General features: G+C 40.6%; 1 protein-coding gene across 10 annotated transcripts in view; it reads left to right on the forward strand.

Moving 5' to 3' along the window:
- Positions 1-12,018, forward strand: part of Atad2b (ATPase family, AAA domain containing 2B) — a 143,458-nt gene extending 131,440 nt beyond the window's left edge. For 8 of the 10 annotated variants that reach the window (XM_039113113.2, XM_039113114.2, XM_039113115.2 and 5 more), the window contains one exon: positions 1,689-5,861. In XM_039113113.2, coding sequence (XP_038969041.1) covers positions 1,689-2,036 — 348 coding nt within the window. In that variant the 3' untranslated portion in view covers positions 2,037-5,861. Of the gene's footprint in view, positions 1-1,688; positions 5,862-8,662 lie in introns of those variants that run through there. The other 2 variants (NM_001427483.1, XM_063262289.1) reach the window with 1 other exon arrangement.
- Positions 12,019-17,560: the final 5,542 nt, after the last annotated feature.

Below are 17,560 nucleotides of genomic sequence, written 5' to 3' on the forward strand. Positions count from 1 at the left end.
ATGTATCCCTATAATACAATGCAAGATAAGAAAGCTTATTTTCTCAATAAATATAGAAAATTTTGATAAAATTCAATTTTACTTCATTATTAAAAACTGCAAATTAGGTCTAAAATTTATACTCATTAAAAATTGTGTATAACATCATACTGAATGCATGTTCCAGTATGCTTCTCTATTGTTTTGATGAAATACTGACCAAAAGCAACTTGGGTCAGGTGGGGAAGGGGCATTGGAAGTTAGTTTGGCTCCCGGGTTGTAGCCCATCATCAAGGGAAGTCAAAGCAGAAACCCAAAGCAGGAGTGTGAAGAAACACATAAAGAATACCCCTTGCTTGCTTGCCTCTATGGCTTACTCACTTTGCCTTTCTATACGACTCATGACCACCTGCCCAGGGCTGGAACTTCCTCCCACACCAAACATTAATCAGTATAGCTCTCTGCAGATACATCCACAGGTCAGCCTGACAGAGGCAATCCCTGGCTTTAGGCTCTTTCTTCCTGGGTAACTAGTTGGGGTCAAGTTAATGACTAGCCAGCACATTGACTTCTGTAAAATCCAAAATCTAAAGTGAAGAACTAGATCAAAGCAAAACCAAAATCCAATGTGAATAGCTCAGTGTCTTAAGATCTTAGGCACCAATCATCTTCTGAGCTCCAAAGGGCTTAGTTAGTCCCACCTCTCAAGCTCGGCCACCCGAAACACACACTGCTCTAGTGCTCTCTTTGGTAATTATCCCATATTCCTGGCATTTCTAATATGCTGGGGTCACCATTATAACAGGCTACACCTTCACCAATAGCTCCTTCTAGGTGCTCACAGTGCCAAGGCTCAGATGGTCTCCATGACCCCTTCAGTCGTATAACTCTCATGCCACTAAAGCCAGTAACATGCTATATTAACAAATTCTACTCCCAGCTTGAGATGCCAACCTGGGTATGTAACTCTGGACCACAGCTTCTGTGTGCTGACTCTGAAGAAATATTTCCCAGAGGACTTCACCTCAGTCAATAAGATGTTGGTCTCTTATTAATCACAACTGATTTTTCAATCTCAGATAACTACCTTCAGTTGTCTCAGTGAAAGTAAAAAGTCTAAAGTAAATTTGACCTCAGTGGTTCTAATCTACTAATAACAGCAGATTCTTTAGCCATAGCTTACTAAACCCCATACATTCTTAATTCAGATATACCACAAAGATGGCCCCTGTAGAGTCATTGAGGAACTCTCAAAGTTACCTTTGAAATGTCATAAGCTGCTATCTACATTTCTGCCAGCATTCTTTGTCTTCTGAGCTTCCCCCTCAACAGGTCTTAAAGTTCTAAGTGTTTAATGTCTTTCTAGCTCAATGCTCCAAAATCGATAATAATCCTCCTCCAAACATAGTCAGATCTCAGAGCAATGTCCTAGTCCCTGTACCAACTTGTGGTCTAGTTTGCTTCTCTGTTGCTGTGATAAAACACCAAAAGCATCTTGGAGGGGAAAGGAGTTTATTTGGCTTACCAGTTATAATTTACCATTGAGAGTAGACAGGGCAGGAAATTGCAGAAGAAAGCACAGAGCAACACACTGCTTACTGGCTTGCCTCGATGACTTACTTATCTTTCTTTTAAAGATTGACTTATTTTTATTTTATGTATATGGGTATTTTCCCTGCATGTATGTTAATTGTATCATGTACATACAGTATCCACAGAGGTCAGAAGAAGGCACTGAATTCCTAGAACTGAGGTTCCAGATGACTGTGAGCCGTCATATGCCTCTGAAAGAGCAAGTACTTTTAGCTGCTGAGCTGCCTATCTACCACCTCAGCTTGTCATACCCCACACCCTCCATTGTGTGTATGTGTGTGTTTGAGACAGGATTTCTCTGTGTAGCCTTGGCTGTCCCGAACCAGGTTGGCTTTGAACTCAGAGATCTGCCTGTCTCTTCCTCCCAAGTCCTGGGATTAAAGCCATGTGCCACCACTGTCGGACTCAGCTTGTTTTCTTATATACGCAAGGGCCATGTACCCATGGGTAACATCTACTCCTAGGTCCCACATCAATCATGCTTCAAGAATATGTCCCACAGACATGCTCACAAGACGATCTGATGTAGGTCCGTTTCTCAAGTCAGCTTTCCTCCTCCCAGATATGTCTAGTTGTCAAGGTGACAAGTCATCACCACAATGGGGAAACAGAGTCAGAATCAGGACAAGAGTGTCTGTCTCACTGCACTTATGCAAAAGGTTATTAGAAATTTTGGCCAATACAATTAGCAAGAACTAAAAGACAGTAAGAAAGAAGAAAAATTATCCCTATATGTTAATGATATAATTCTTAGTCACTGTTTTATTGCTGTGAAGAGACATTAAGAGCACAGCAACTCTTATAAAGGAAAGCATTTAATTGGGGCTAGTTTACGGTTTCAGAAGCTTGATCCATTATCATGGCAGGCAGCACGGTGGCATGTATTGCCGGCATGGTGCTGGAGAGGTAGTTAAGTGTTGCATCCTGATCTGCTGACAGAGAGAACTGGACCTAGCATGGGCTTTTGAAACCTCAGAGCCAGCCCCTGATGGCACACTCCCTGCCACAAAGATGCCTCCTAATTTTTCTAATCTTTGAAGAGTTTTACTCTGGTGACTAAACATTCAAATATGAGCCTATGGGAGCTGTTATTCAAACTACCAGGGGTTCTATACATAGAAAAATCTAATGTCTATGTCAGAAGATTGTTAGAAGTGTACAGAAAGATGTAAATATACAAAAGAACACTCAGAATCATTAGTCCTCAGGCAAGTGTAAATCAAAACAAAGGAGGTACCATTTCACACTGTTACATTGTGTCCATGGTGCATCTGAAGGGAGGGGAGAGCAAACACCAGTGGGCTTTTGAAACAGCAAAATCTTCTTTTCCCAACACATCAGCAGTCCCTGATCCATCAGGGCCACCAGACAAGGACTCAGGGCTCTTCTGGCAGGTTCAAGAAGGGTCTGAAGCAGGGCTTATAAGTATAAAACCCACAAGCCTCTGGGCCAAGTTACAGTTACAGTTTTTATTAATGTCAGCCGACATCGAGTGGTGTTTTTGCCCAACCAGTCAGATTTATTTGTTCTTTCTGTTGTTAGGAACAGGTACTAAATTTGGGGTTAACTATTGTTGTTTAGAGAGGGGATTAGCAACAGGTATGTTTTGGGGAACTAGAGAGGGAGTTAGTCAGCTTAGGTAAATTGGAGTCTGAAGTCAAAATGGTAGAACTTAGACCAGTCGCTAACATTAAGCTAAATGGAAAGAAACTTGAAGCAATCCCTCTAAAATCAGGGATTAGACAAGGCTGCCCACTCTCTCCCTACTTATTCAATATAGTTCTTGAAGTTCTACCCAGAGCAATCAGACAACAAAAGGAGATCAAGGGGATACAGATTGGAAAAGAAGAAGTCAAAATATCACTATTTGCAGATGATATGATAGTATATTTAAGTGATCCCAAAAGTTCCACCAGAGAACTACTAAAGCTGATAAACAACTTCAGCAAAGTGGCTGGGTATAAAATTAACTCAAATAAATCAGTAGCCTTCCTCTACACAAAAGAGAAACAACCGAGAAAGAAATTAGGGAAACGACACCCTTCATAATAGTCCCAAATAATATAAAGTACTTCGATGTGACTTTAACCAAGCAAGTGAAAGATCTGTACAATAAGAACTTCAAGCCTCTGAAGAAAGAAATTGAAGATCTCAGAAGATGGAAAGATCTCCCATGCTCATGGATTGGCAGGATTAATATAGTAAAAATGGCCATTTTATCAAAAGCGATCTACAGATTCAATGCAATCCCCATCAAAATACCAATCCAGTTCTTCAAAGAGTTAGACAAAACAATTTGCAAATTCATCTGGAATAACAAAAAACCCAGGATAGCTAAAACTATCCTCAACAATAAAAGGACTTCAGGGGGAATCACTATCCCTGAACTCAAACAGTATTACAGAGCAATAGTGATAAAAACTGTGTGGTATTGGTACAGAGACAGACAGGTAGACCAGTGGAATAGAATTGAAGACCGAGAAATGAACCCACACACCTATGGGCACTTGATTTTTGACAAAGGAGCCAAAACCATCCAATGGAAAAAAGATAGCATTTTCAGCAACTGATGCTGGTTCAACTGGAGGTCAACATGTAGAAGAATGCAGATCGATCCATGCTTATCACCCTGTACAAAGCTTAAGTCCAAGTGGATCAAGGACCTCCACATCAAACCAGATACACTCAAACTAATAGAAGAAAAAGTGGGGAAGCATCTCAAACACATGGGCACTGGAAAAAATTTCCTGAACAAAACACCAATGGCTTATACTCTAAGATCAAGAATCGACAAATGGGACCTCATAAAGCTGCAAAGCTTCTGTAAGGCAAAGGATACTGTGGTTAGGACAAAACAGCAACCAACAGATTGGGAAAAGATCTTTACCAATCCTACAACAGATAGAGGGCTTATATCCAAAATATACAAAGAACTCAAGAAGTTAGACCGCAGGGAGACAAATAACACTATTAAAAAATGGGGTTCAGAGCTAAACAAAGAATTCACAGCTGAGGAATGCCGAATGGCTGAGAAACACCTAAAGAAATGTTCAACATCTTTAGTCATAAGGGAAATGCAAATCAAAACAACCCTGAGATTTCACCTCACACAGGTGAGAATGGCTAAGATCAGAAACTCAGGTGACAGCAAATGCTGGCGAGCATGTGGAGAAAGAGGAACACTCCCCCATTGTTGGTGGGATTGCAGACGGGTACAACCATTCTGGAAATCAGTCTGGAGGTTCCTCAGAAAATTGGACATTGAACTACCTGAGGACCCAGCTATATCTCTCTTGGGCATATACCCAAAAGATGCCCCAACATATAAAAAAGACACGTGCTCCACTATGTTCATCGCAGCCTTATTTATAATAACCAGAAGCTGGAAAGAACCCAAATGCCCTTCAACAGAGGAATGGATACAGAAAATGTGGTACATCTACACAATGGAATATTACTCAGCTATCAAAAATAATGACTTTATGAAATTCATAGGCAAATGGAGGGAACTAGAAAATATCATCCTGAGTGAGGTTACCCAATCACAGAAAAACACACATGGTATGCACTCATTGATAAGTGGCTATTAGCCCAAATGCTCGAATTACCCTAGATGCACAGAACACATGAAACTCAAGACAGATGATCAAAATGCGAATGCTTCACTCCTTCTTTAAAAGGGGAACAAGAATACCCTTGGCAGGGAGTAGGGAGGCAAAGATTAAAACAGAGGCAGAAGGAACACCCATTCAGAGCCTGCCCCACATGTGGCCCATACATATACAGACACCCAATTAGACAAGATGGATGAAGCAAAGAAGTGCAGGCCGACAGGAGCCGGATGTAGATCTGTCCTGAGAGACACAACCAGAATACAGCAAATACAGAGGCGAATGCCAGCAGCAAACCACTGAACTGAGAATGGGACCCCCGTTGAAGGAATCAGAGAAAGGACTGAAAGAGCTTGAAGGGGCTCGAGACCCCATATGAACAACAATGCCAACCAACCAGAGCTTCCAGGGACTAAGCCACTACCCAAAGACTATATATACATGGACTGACCCTGGGCTCCAACCTCTTAGGTAGCAATGAATAGTCTAGTAAGAGCACCAGTGGAAGGGGAAGCCCTTGGTCCTGCTAAGACTGAGCCCCCAGTGAACGTGATTGTTGGGGGGAGGGCGGTAATGGGGGGAGAATGGTGAGGGGAAGACCCATATAGAAGGGGAGTGGGAGGGGTTGGGGGATGTTGGCCTGGAAACCGGGAAAGGGAATAACAATCGAAATGTAAATAGAAATACTCAAGTTAATAAAGAAAAAAAGGGGGGGAAAAAAAAAAGACAAGTTCATTTTATTTGCTCCCAACAACTTTAGTTAGAATAGTATGTTTTAAAGTAGAAAAAAAATTAACAAATGCTAGCAATGATGTGGAGAAAAGTGACCTGTAGGTGCTGTTGGTAGGAATATAAGTTACTATAACCACTCTGGGGAATATAGACATTTCTCAAAATACAAACAAACAAGCAAACCTTAAGAGAACAAAACAGAACAGAACAACCATTTGACTGTTCTGTCACTTTCTGGGTATAAATGAGACCAGAATACTTTGTAATGGGAGCACTATTCTCCAAAGCCAAGATTTGTTTGGAATGAACCCAAGTTACCATCCACAGATGAATGGCTAATGTGATACAACATATGCACGCGTGCACACACAGACACACATACAGTGGATTACTGGTCAACTCTAAAGAATAATACAGTTCTGCCATTTGGAACTGGAGGAGAACATGTTATGTGGAATAAGCTAAGTTCATAAAGATACATGTATCACGTGTTCTCTTTCGTATGTGAACACGAAGATACATGTATCACGTGTTCTCTTTCATATGTGAAAACAGCAGTGTGCTAGCTCTGGGTTATTTGGAGCTGGGCTGGGTGCTTAGGGCTCGGATGGAGAGAAGAGGGAAGGTAGACACTCTTATGGGGTACCTGAAGAGAAAAACTCCCAAGATGCCAGTGTGACTGTCCTAAGCAGAGTATTGGGAAGCCAACTTGACCCCCAGCTTGTTTGAGACTTTAAAGGCAAGAATGGCAATTACGATCTATGCACAAAAGCAGCTCTGGACATCTGTACCAAGCAGGCATTGTTTACAGAAGCAGAGGGTGCCTCTTACAACCTTGAAGTTAGGGTCACATCCTATAGGAATTTATGGCTGGTCTAAGTAACCAGAGGCCAATTTTTACTCAAGATAGTTGTAACAATTAAAGTATTCTTAGGAATGTTTTCATAAGATATTTCATATGTCAGAAGCCCACTGCAGACACAATCAGTTCTTGATATATGACTATATGGAAACATCATAGTGAATCATGCTAATTTGTATAATATGTGCTAGCTGTGATCAATAAGTTGAAACCTGAAAACCACTAGAAGATAATTTTCACATTTGTTAGAATCAGTGAGACAATAAATATATGTGCATGTGTATATATACACATACAAAAGTATATCCCAAAACACGCTGCACGTGATAAGTATATGCAAAGAAACACAACCAAACACAATGTGTTTGTTTTGATTGTATTCTAGACTAGTGAATTTCAGCCATATTTTGGGTTGGTTTTTTTGTCTTGTTTCTTTTGTTTGTTTATTCTGAGATAGGGTCTTATTGTATAGCCTTGACTGGTCTGATATTCCCAGTTACTTCACAACCACATTTTATGAGTTACATTTTTTCAAAGCTATATAAGTTATATAATATATAGGAGCCCCCAGAAATGAAAAAATAAAAACATTGCCATGCTCTGCTCTCTAGAGTATATTGTAAGTGAGATTTGTTGGGGATCAAACAAGCAAAGCTGTCTCTCGGGGGAGGCGAGTGAAGAGCAAATGGTGGAAAAGCAAGCAGATTTTATAAGACAGTCAGCAGGGTGGGGATCTGAGCTGATACAGATTGTCTGGATTATTCCAGAACTAGGTGCCCTTGCCAGAGGTAGCTGGCTTTGCGGGTAGTTAGTGGAAGTTCTGGTGAGATAGAAGTAGAACAATCTCTGTATGGACTTAGCCAGTGTCCTGTTTAGGACAGTGTCACCATCACACTGTCATTTTAGGGGAAAGGGGCTTTCGACCTGACAGGGTATTTGTCATTTGGAATTGCTTCCAGTGTTTTAAAATGCCTAAATGTCTATGATACATATTAATATGTGAATATGTATTTAAAATTTTGATCATATTATATAGTTTGCTTTATAATTTGATTTTCCCTTCCAGAAATAAATCATAAGCCATTTAGTAGGAGTGATTTTAATGGATCATATAGAATAACTGATTTATCAGAAAATAATCTATTTAATATTAATTCAGAATCAGATTTTGTTGGAGCTGTACAAAGGTTGAAAAGGTATATTTAGTACTTGCCTATCCTAATGTAGGTACAGTGTATATATTTTTATTTCCACATGTTCTTTCAAAGAAATTGGAATGAAATGCATATTTCTCTGAATGGGATTTGGATCCTTTCTAATCTAACCCTACTTTAGTGGCTGTCAGATTAGTCTCTTCTGTGCCTTAGTTTGTTTTTTTTCTTTTTTTCTTTTTTTTCTTTTCTTTTCTTTAGATGGGCCTAATAATATTACCTATCTGCTAAATGCCTTCAACATTACTGTAGGAATTAGGTTGAATTTTATATATATATATATATATATACACACATACATATATATGTATATACACACATATATGTATATATGTATATATACATATATATACTTTATATGTACATACATATATATCTCATGTGCCTATTTACTTACTTATATAAATGCATTTGGAATATATTTCTTAGTGCAGTATCTGGCATCGTAAGTCACTCATTGAGTGCTGCTGTCTTTGTTATCCCCATTGCCAAAGAGTGAAGTAAGAAGGACTGAGATTTGTCTAGGGCAGATGGTTTTGCAGCTGTAAAAATGTTCAGATTTGAGCTTGTATGTCAGATTCTTTGTCTAGAAGTTTAATTTGATGTGAGGTCATTCACTGTGAGGAGTTCCTTTGTCTTCCACAGCGGATAACAATGTATTCCTCTCTCTACAGGAGATGGAAAGAACAGTCCATATGTTTGAGACATTCCTATGAACTTCTTGTGACGAGTGGTTCGTCCTCTCCAATCTGCTCCTGACGAGCAGTCTTCTGAGCCATCCACTTTCAGATTGCACCAATCATGCGCAGAGCCTTGGTGTAAAGTGCTCGCTCACTCATTCTCTCTCTGTTGAATTTGGTGCTATTGTCTCAGGTACCTGAAACCAACCAGCCTACAAGAACCAAACAAAACTTCAGAAACATGTTGTATTTTCCACAAATAAAAAATACAACCCCACAGCTTGGAGATTTTGGTGCTACAGAAACTGCTTTCGCTCTGCCCCTTTTCTGCACTCTTGGAGATTCTCTAGGGAGCAGACCAGCAAACCGGAGGAAACTGAATGGGGCAGTTGTAACTGTGCTGAATTGTTGAAAACCATGGGCGATCTGCTTGTTTGTTTGTTTGTTTGTTTGTTTTTTCTTCTTTTCTATCTCTGATCATATCCCACCCCCAACCTGGGTAATGGACTAAAACCTGTTTTAGAATTGGCTATGGTGTATTCTGGTGAACAGCTGAAGAAACTGGGTGAAATTAGGTTTGGCTCTTTAGAACTGCCTTTAATGTGCCTTTTTATTCATTTGAGAAGGATGAGGCTTAATGGATGGGCTTATTTGTAGCAAATTATTAGAATGTTTTCTTTGGTCACAACCTTGAAAATAAGGTTTGATACTCAATGTCATTAAGAGGCAACAGTATTCTATATTCAATGCCTGTCTTGTTCTCAAAACACTCAAGATGGTCAGTGAGCCACGCGATGTGTAGGCTGGCAGACTTTCCTGTGGTGTGTTTCTAGTTAAGGAACACACAACACTAAAACAGCATTTCAAACAACACACAGTCCACAAACCCACACTATTCCATACTGCTGACAATGATGACCAGAAAATAAATAGATGGTGGCCATCCTTATGTCAGATGCAATTTAATAGTTATTTATGTTTGAGTTACCAGAGAAAATAGTTTTCATGTGTAGTCAGTTGTTATTGTTTTGTTTTAAAGCCAGGACTTGCCAAGTGGACAGAAAAAGAGAAGAATTTGTCAGAAACTCTGTAAAACTCATTTTCTGTAGAGTTGCAAGTGAGCTCTGGTGTGTCCTTGAATAACAGTGTTAACATTAAATCCTGTCCCATGCTCACACATCCCTGTCACAGCCACACAACGATACAGTTTGGTTGGAGTCGTTTTGGATCTTGTTGAGTGATTTCTGTGGATTGTACTTATCTGAAAATAATTATGGGTTACTAATTTTACAAAACTTTCTAAAAATTTGGAAACACAGTCTAGGCAGTTGCAAAGAGGCAAAGGGAATGCAGTGACATTTTTTATGAGATAATTTTTAAACAAAATACAGGAAATTTTGCAGACAGTTGGCTTGCTATATTTCTTTATTTATAGGCGTTAGTTGCAGGTGTGTCTTTCCAATATATGCAACACATATCTGGGTTTCAATTACAGCACATGGTTGAGGACTACTGCAGAGGTGCTGAGCTCCGTCAGCTTCCTGTCTTTAGTCACCAGCAGTGTTCACTGGGCTCTAATCACGCTGCCACCGTTTACATGCTGGAGCTAAGGTGTGTGTCTGCCTAGCTCTGACTGTGGCATGCAGGCAGCTGCTGACCTTACCATTGCAGTAATCCTAGTGCTTCTTTGCATTGACCTTTGAGGCCACCATCTTCTAGCTTCTTTCTTCTTCTTTTTTTTAAATGGTCCTTTTTTCTTTATCCCTAGTCTGAGGTTTTCATGACATTTAGTTAGTCATGTAACTCAAGATGCTACCATGTAGACACACTGTATTTTTAAGGCAGACAAGTGTGATTAACGATGAACCATTTTAAAGGGGAGGTGATTTGAGACCTCTAATTTGATTACCGGGAAGATTTCCATGCTTTCTTTCGTATTTATTACCATCATACCAGTGCAGACTATTTTACTGTCTAATACATTAGCATTTTGTATTTTGATGGAAATTGTTACAGAATTTAAAGATTTGATGAAATAAGATGTAGCAGATTTTTTGTAGCGAGTTTCTGGTAAAAGGGTTTTTGCAAGTCTCAGGTTCTTGCTGCTCTGTCTCTTTTTAGTATTTATTCCAGTTTCTCTACTTCAGAAGCACTCGTGAAAGGGGGAAGTCCGCACATGTTCTCAGTAGGTTTCCGAATCCTGCACGTGAATTAAGGTTTTAGCCAGCAGTGAGTTTTACAAGGGGAATCCATTTATGTACGACATTAAAAAATGCTTTCAAAAGATCACGTCCTAATTTATGTTTACCCTTGATGTAGATGGAGAAATCAGAAGTAAACTCAGTATAGGAACTGCCACTTTGAACAGTTATGGTCTCAAAGACGAAGCCAGTCTCATGCCAAGGGGGGAGAAATGAGCTGAAATGGCACCAACTCTTCAGGCCCCTTCCCCCAAAGAGAAGCCTACTGTCCCGTTGTGTTTGTTCCACAGACATCTGGTGGTTCTACAGATTACAGCAGCTTGTGAAATTATCCAAGTCGACTCAGTTTTGTTTACCTTTCTGTAAAGTTCTTAATTTTTGCTGTATAGCATTGGCAAAAATAATGTACAAATTGACCTCTGTTCTTACTTCCTATGTGAGCATTAATACCAATAAGCTCCTGTGTAAAACCTTGCTCTCAGATCAATAAATTATGTATCTCAGCCCAGCCAAGCAACAGCTCTGCTCAGCTGTGGGACCCTGGGAGCTTCTTGAAGATGACGGAACTTCATTAGGTTTGAAACTGATGGCTGTGGAATAAATTGTGTTTTTGAGCTTGAATCTTACCTGTGATTTTTTAACATCCTTTCATGACTTGATTTTTCTTGTATGCCAATGTATTTGTAGGTTTACTGGGTTTTATTTTTAGGGAGTGGGGTGGTAATCTCTTCTCTGTTTTGATTAAGTTGGTTCAGCTATGGTGCTAATCAATAGGTATTTCAGTGTCAGGTTCCGTAGCTGAATGCCATTGTTTTAATTACTGTTTGTGATCATATCGTAAGCTCGAATCCGAGCTCGTACCTGCATCTTTTATACTTTGTACATTGGCTGTTTAGACTTTGGGAGTCCCATTTGGTTTCGGTCATGTATGTCTACTTTGTAGATTAAGTACACTTCATCAACTATGATCTATTTTGGGTTTGTAGTTTAATTTAGAATTGTGTTAAATTGATGTTTTGCATTTGACTTCATTTTACATTAGTTTTGGAGTAAATTATTTAATTTTTGAATTCTGGAATTTGAACATTTACTGTAATTTGTAATATAACTGCTGTGAAATACTTGAATAAAGATGATAAGAAGAACGTCTTTCTTTAGCATGATTGTGAGTACTGTTGGCTCCATATGCAGAACTGCTTTTCTGGCCAAAGTAGTTAGTTTTATAGAGCATGCATGTTGGGCTTAATAAGTACCCCCAAAATCTTCTTAAATATTTCTTTTTGACTTTAAGTATGCCTCTGCATTTCTTAGCTGGAAGGTTTTATTATTGCTGTTTTTTTCCCCTTAAGGAAGTATAGTTTTAATTGGATATTATATTGTTTAAAATATATTGGACAGAAGCAAGTGGGTTGCATCAAAAAATTGTTTTTCTATCCGAATGTTCATAAAAAAGAGACCTTAAAATTGCTTTGGGGGTTCAATCAAACTTTGAAGACTTTGGAAATAAAGTTGAATTTTATTTGTCCGGTTTTACTTTCCATAGGGAACTAGAGTAGTAGCAGAGGTTAATTTTGACCTATTCAAATCCCCTCTCTTATACATGGATGTGTGTGCTTGTTCCGTCTCAGGCCCCACGAGGTGGCCTTCATCAACTGTGCTCTGCTGGGACAGACAGATGATACAGTTTGTCCTTAAGTAGTCTCTGCTCTGCTAAGGGAGACAAGAAACAGAATCAGCACTGGTTGATGGCACCCTTTGTTCTTTTTAAGAGCTGAATTCGTCATTTTGTAGTGTGGTTGATTATTACATTAGAAATCTCACTTGTAATGCATTTATTTGGGGGAATGGCTTTGAGGGTTTCTCTTCCACTTGTACCCTTCTAGTTTGAATTTCATCCCAGTAACCCCATGCAGTCTGAGTAACCCCATGCAAGAACTGAGAGGGAGTGAGAAAGTCCTTGTGAGGTGTTCACAGCTATCTCCCTCTCCTCTCAAGAGCAGTTACCTGGAGAATGTTTGGGGTGATGGGGTCCTCAGGCTTCCTTCTGTTTTCTTAGTGACAACCATCGATGCCAAATTAGTGCCTACTATTTTCCTGGTAGCATTTTTTATTCCAAAAGCTTATGTCTTTGCTTATGTAGGGCTACTTGGGGATGTTAATATACACTGTAGGCTCCAAAGACCACGTGTGCAGCCTCATGAGACACCTAGACTTTCTTTTTAACAAATTATTTTGTTTTGTGTTTTTAAATTATTTATTCATTTTACATGTGTGAGTACACTGTCGCTGTCTTCAGACACAGAAGAGGGCATCAGATCCCATTACAGATGGTTGTGAGTCACCATGTGGTTGCTGGGATTTGAACTCAGGACCTTCGGAAGAGCAGTCAGTGCTCTTAACCACTGAGCCATCACTCTAGCCCAACAGATTAATTTATTATCTTTCATTGTGTTGGGGTGGAGGGTAGATATGTGCCATGGTGCAGCTCCGAGGAAATTATACTGATTTTCTCCTTCCACTCTGGATTCAAGAAATTGAATTTGCACCATCATGTTTGTGTGGCAAGCACTTTGACCTGCAGAGCCACCTCACTGGCCCAAGACATCCTAGTTTTCTTAGTGAAAGTGCTCTATCTAGAGTTCTACCACTCTGGGGAGGCTAACATACAGCTCCTCAGTTGATGGCTTCTGGCAGGGGTGGGGAAGGACTCAGTTTGGTTTGTTGTTTGTTTTTAAAGAGGCTGGCCCCTGGGGGTTTGACCATGCTCCAGTGAATATAAATTGGCAATACAAATTGGACTTGGTATTTTTCTTTCTTTCTTTTTTTCTTTGGTTTTGGGGGACATCGCAAAGGTTGGGAGTTGGCCTAAGAGGACTGCAAAGTGAATGTGATTGGGGTGTATTATGTGAAATTTCCAATAATTAATAAGAAAATTCTGCTACTATCTAGAAGTCTTTTAGGTGAGACAGTTGATGAGCAGAAGAAATAAAAGCTTCCCGGGAGGGAACCCTATAGTAGAATACCCTTTGTTCTTCATTCCCAGAGAGCTGTAAGACACAAAAGGTGAAGCAAGGTGGAACTAGAGAAGAACGGAGTTAAACTGCAAGATAAAAGCTATGCTTTGCTTGTGGCCGATATGTTTTATGACTTGAATAAATGACCTAAGCCTAAGTTTAATTATCTGCTGGTGACATGGAAACTATCCATTGGTGACCATTCCATTCAGGGGTCATAACAGCAATGCTCTTAATAGCATGTAACCCTATAACGTACTTGCTAGTGCCATAGATGCAAGGTAAAGAGGACCAACATGGTTATGGGTTGTAATTTTCTAGGGGAAGAGGTGTGGAGAGGCCAGTCTGGAATACTGAATAGACCATTTCAGAGTCCCCGGCGAGGAGGTAAAACTACACAGGAAGCTTGGCGTCTTATGGACAACAAGGCTAAAGATGCCATGCTTCATCCTGTGGTGGTTCTTAACTTTTTTAACAGTACTGTGACAAGATGGAAATAAGAGTCTCAATTTAGTACTAATTTATGGAATGAAGCACAGTTTACCTCCTTTTAGTAAGAAAGCTTGCCCTAGACCAAGTATGTGCTAGGTGTTGCTGTCTTCAAAGGAGCCAGTCAGTCTCTGCCCTTAGAAAGGCATTTGAATAGAGTAAGAAAAACTGAGTGCAGAGGAGAGACTCATCCCAAGCAGTTAGGAAAGTTTTCTTCCTGGTGAGAATGGTGTCTTAATGGCATCTTGAAACGTGAAGAAATATTGGAAAGAAAAAAGAAAAGGGAAGCAGTCCAAGCAGAGGAAACAGGATACTGAGAGCAGAGAAGCCAGGTTTGGTGGTGGACACCTGTAACCTAGAACTTGAGAGGCAACGGCAGGAAAGATCAGGAGTTCAAGGTCATTCTTGGTAATAAAGTATATTTGAATCCAACCTGAGCTACATGCCTCAAACAAAACACAGGCAAAAAGCACAGAAACAGGCAAATGCTACACGAGGTTGGCCGTGGCCAGTTTTAGCTTGCTTTAGCATAAAACGGGGGGTGGGGGATGTAGTGTTAGTGTTCACGTGACATTTTGTTGTTGGTCCAGATGAGAGGTGCTGCAGGTCCCAAATAGAGAAAGGTAGAGTGGTGATGACAACAAGGAGGCACGATTACCAGGAGTCAGTGACCAGATGTTGACATTGAGGGGCTGTGGTTGCTCCTGTTTTCTGCCTGGGTCATCATCTGGATGTAACTAGAGTGGACATACTGTCCGGCATTGGGACATCCAGGTCCAGCAGACATTTAGATAAACACAGTAGCTAAAGTTTGGGCAATCGAGAGCTAGCCTTGGAGGTTAGCTGCTGTATGTGGCTGTTCAGACCACAAGTATGAATCGGATGGCTTAACCTATTTTCTGGGCAGATGGAAAATAGAGCAGAAGCCAACGATGCCTAAGAATGGATACTGATCACGTCTAATCAAAAGAGCGACAGCAAAGAGTAGATTCCAAACGTCACTATCGGATGCATCTGTGGAGGAAGTAAGATATCTCTGTTACAAGTGTGCGTGGTGACTTGGCAATCCTTGATACCTCAGAAAAAAGAGAAAGACCGTAACTGCAGAGGGGGACAAGTTGAGGAAAGGATTTTGAAAATCACAGAAAAGCAACATGCTTGTACCTCAGGGATGGAGAAGGTGGTGAAGCTGACCAGGAACCGATGGGGATAATCACAGACTGAAAGTTAGATAACTAAATAGCACAGCCCGGATGTGAACTCTGTGTTTCCGGCAGGAGTGAGTGCCCAATTATCTCCCACTATACTATAGGGTCACAGGAAGAGGTTGGAGGCTGAGGATGGAAAGGAGGGCAGTGGGTAGTTGGTCAGAATTCCAAAAGAGACTAGAAGTGTCTGTCTTTAGGAAAGGTGTTTTAGAAACCCACCTGTGGTGGCAGAGACTGGGTGTTAATGTTTTCAGACAGGAAAGAGTATTGTGAAGTTTAAGAGATCAATACCGATTAGTCTCAGGTAGTTCCATGCATTTCCTTACTGAGTTTATATCTTTTCATAAGACAACAGCTACGAGAACATGTTTATTTAAAGCAAATGCACAGATTAATCATGGACTATATGAGGTGCAATCAGAGAAACAACGTGATACATCTTGGACCACCCTTCAGCATGCCTCTGCTTACTCTGTTCCTCTTTCTCCTTGAATATAATCTTAATTGTATATTTGGTTAAGTTTATTAAAAATAGGCTGTGGTGATGATTCAGTAAAGTATTTGCTATGCAAACGTGAAGGTCAGAGTTCACATTGCAAGCAAAAAAGATGTTGAGTTTGAGGGCATAACCCTGTGTTTCTAGGACCAGAGACAGAGACAGAAGGATTTCTGGGGCTTGCTGGCCAGCTAATTTATTTAACCAAATCAATGAGTTCCGGGTACAGTGACCCTGATTCAAAAAATAAGTTGGGAGGGAATAGGGAAGACAACCGTGCCAGCCTCTGACCTCCATTGCTCACACCACATAAACCACAAATTTGTTAATACAACTTCCTGCCTTTTTCCTAATGCTTTATAATGTTTTATTTGCATTGTATTTCTGTTGGGTAACAATGACCTAGAGGTATAATCAGATTCCAGTATGCTTGATTTTATTATTTTTTGCAAGTTTGCCTCACAAGTGGCGGTATGTTCTTTTGTTAGGGACCCACATTGCCTGGCTCTTTTTTGTGATGTTGGAAGTGACTGACACTCTAAATACCATAATTGATTGGTTTGCAAAATGAGTTCTTATTTAATCACTGCTTACCTATTTATCAGTGGAAAATACAAAGAGAAGTATCTTCTTTGTCACCACCACAGGTACAAGTATATAGGACAGGGGATTAATGATTCTCTCTGCTTTGGTTCCAACCATGTTTCCATATTTCTGCTGCTGCTGTTGCAGCCCCTCCTCATCCTCTCCCTCCTCCTCATCCTCTCTCTTCCTTCACAAATCTTACAACATATATAAAGAATCCATGTTTGTCCACAATAACAAATATGAAAGGCTACAAGAGCAGTCGTATATGTAACACACACAGATGCTGCTTTGCTTGGGAACAGATAGATTCCTGACCAGACAATCAGGGATGGGGTGTGAGGTAGACAGAGAGAGAGCACTGTGGCATGAGAGGAAGAGGGAGAGAGTCAGGAAGGGGCCTTCTCCTAGCATAAACCTACAGGTAGGAGCTGGAGTGAGCAGGCGAGGGAATGCTGGAGGCCATGCTGGTGCTGGTTATGCTGGTGCAGGTGGCGTGAGCCATAGCCCAGACTGTCCACCTGTGCAACCCCTAATGGCTGGTTCTTTGGGTGTCAGCAAAGACAGGGTTCAGGCTAGCGATGCAGGCCAGAGAGGGAAGGGGTTACTCACTCTCTGGAAACTGCTATGGGAACCAGGAGATGCTGGCTCCTTCTGTTCATTATCTCTGGCTGATCTTGTCCATCCTACCAACCTCTTCCCCTACCTAATAAGATGCCCATAAGGCTCAAGAGCAGGTACATAAGCAGGGTGTTCTAGCTTCCCTTGAGCAGGCAGGACAAGAGATGCCACTCGCCTCCTCTTCCTGTGCTAGCTGACTGAGAGGTAGCATTCGCTAGGACGGAGCAGCCTGTGAGAGAGACAGCAGAGGGACTGGGAAGGCCTGGTTAAGACCCAGG

This window comes from Rattus norvegicus, chromosome 6, assembly GCF_036323735.1.
Source record: "Rattus norvegicus strain BN/NHsdMcwi chromosome 6, GRCr8, whole genome shotgun sequence".
NCBI lineage: Eukaryota > Metazoa > Chordata > Mammalia > Rodentia > Muridae > Rattus > Rattus norvegicus.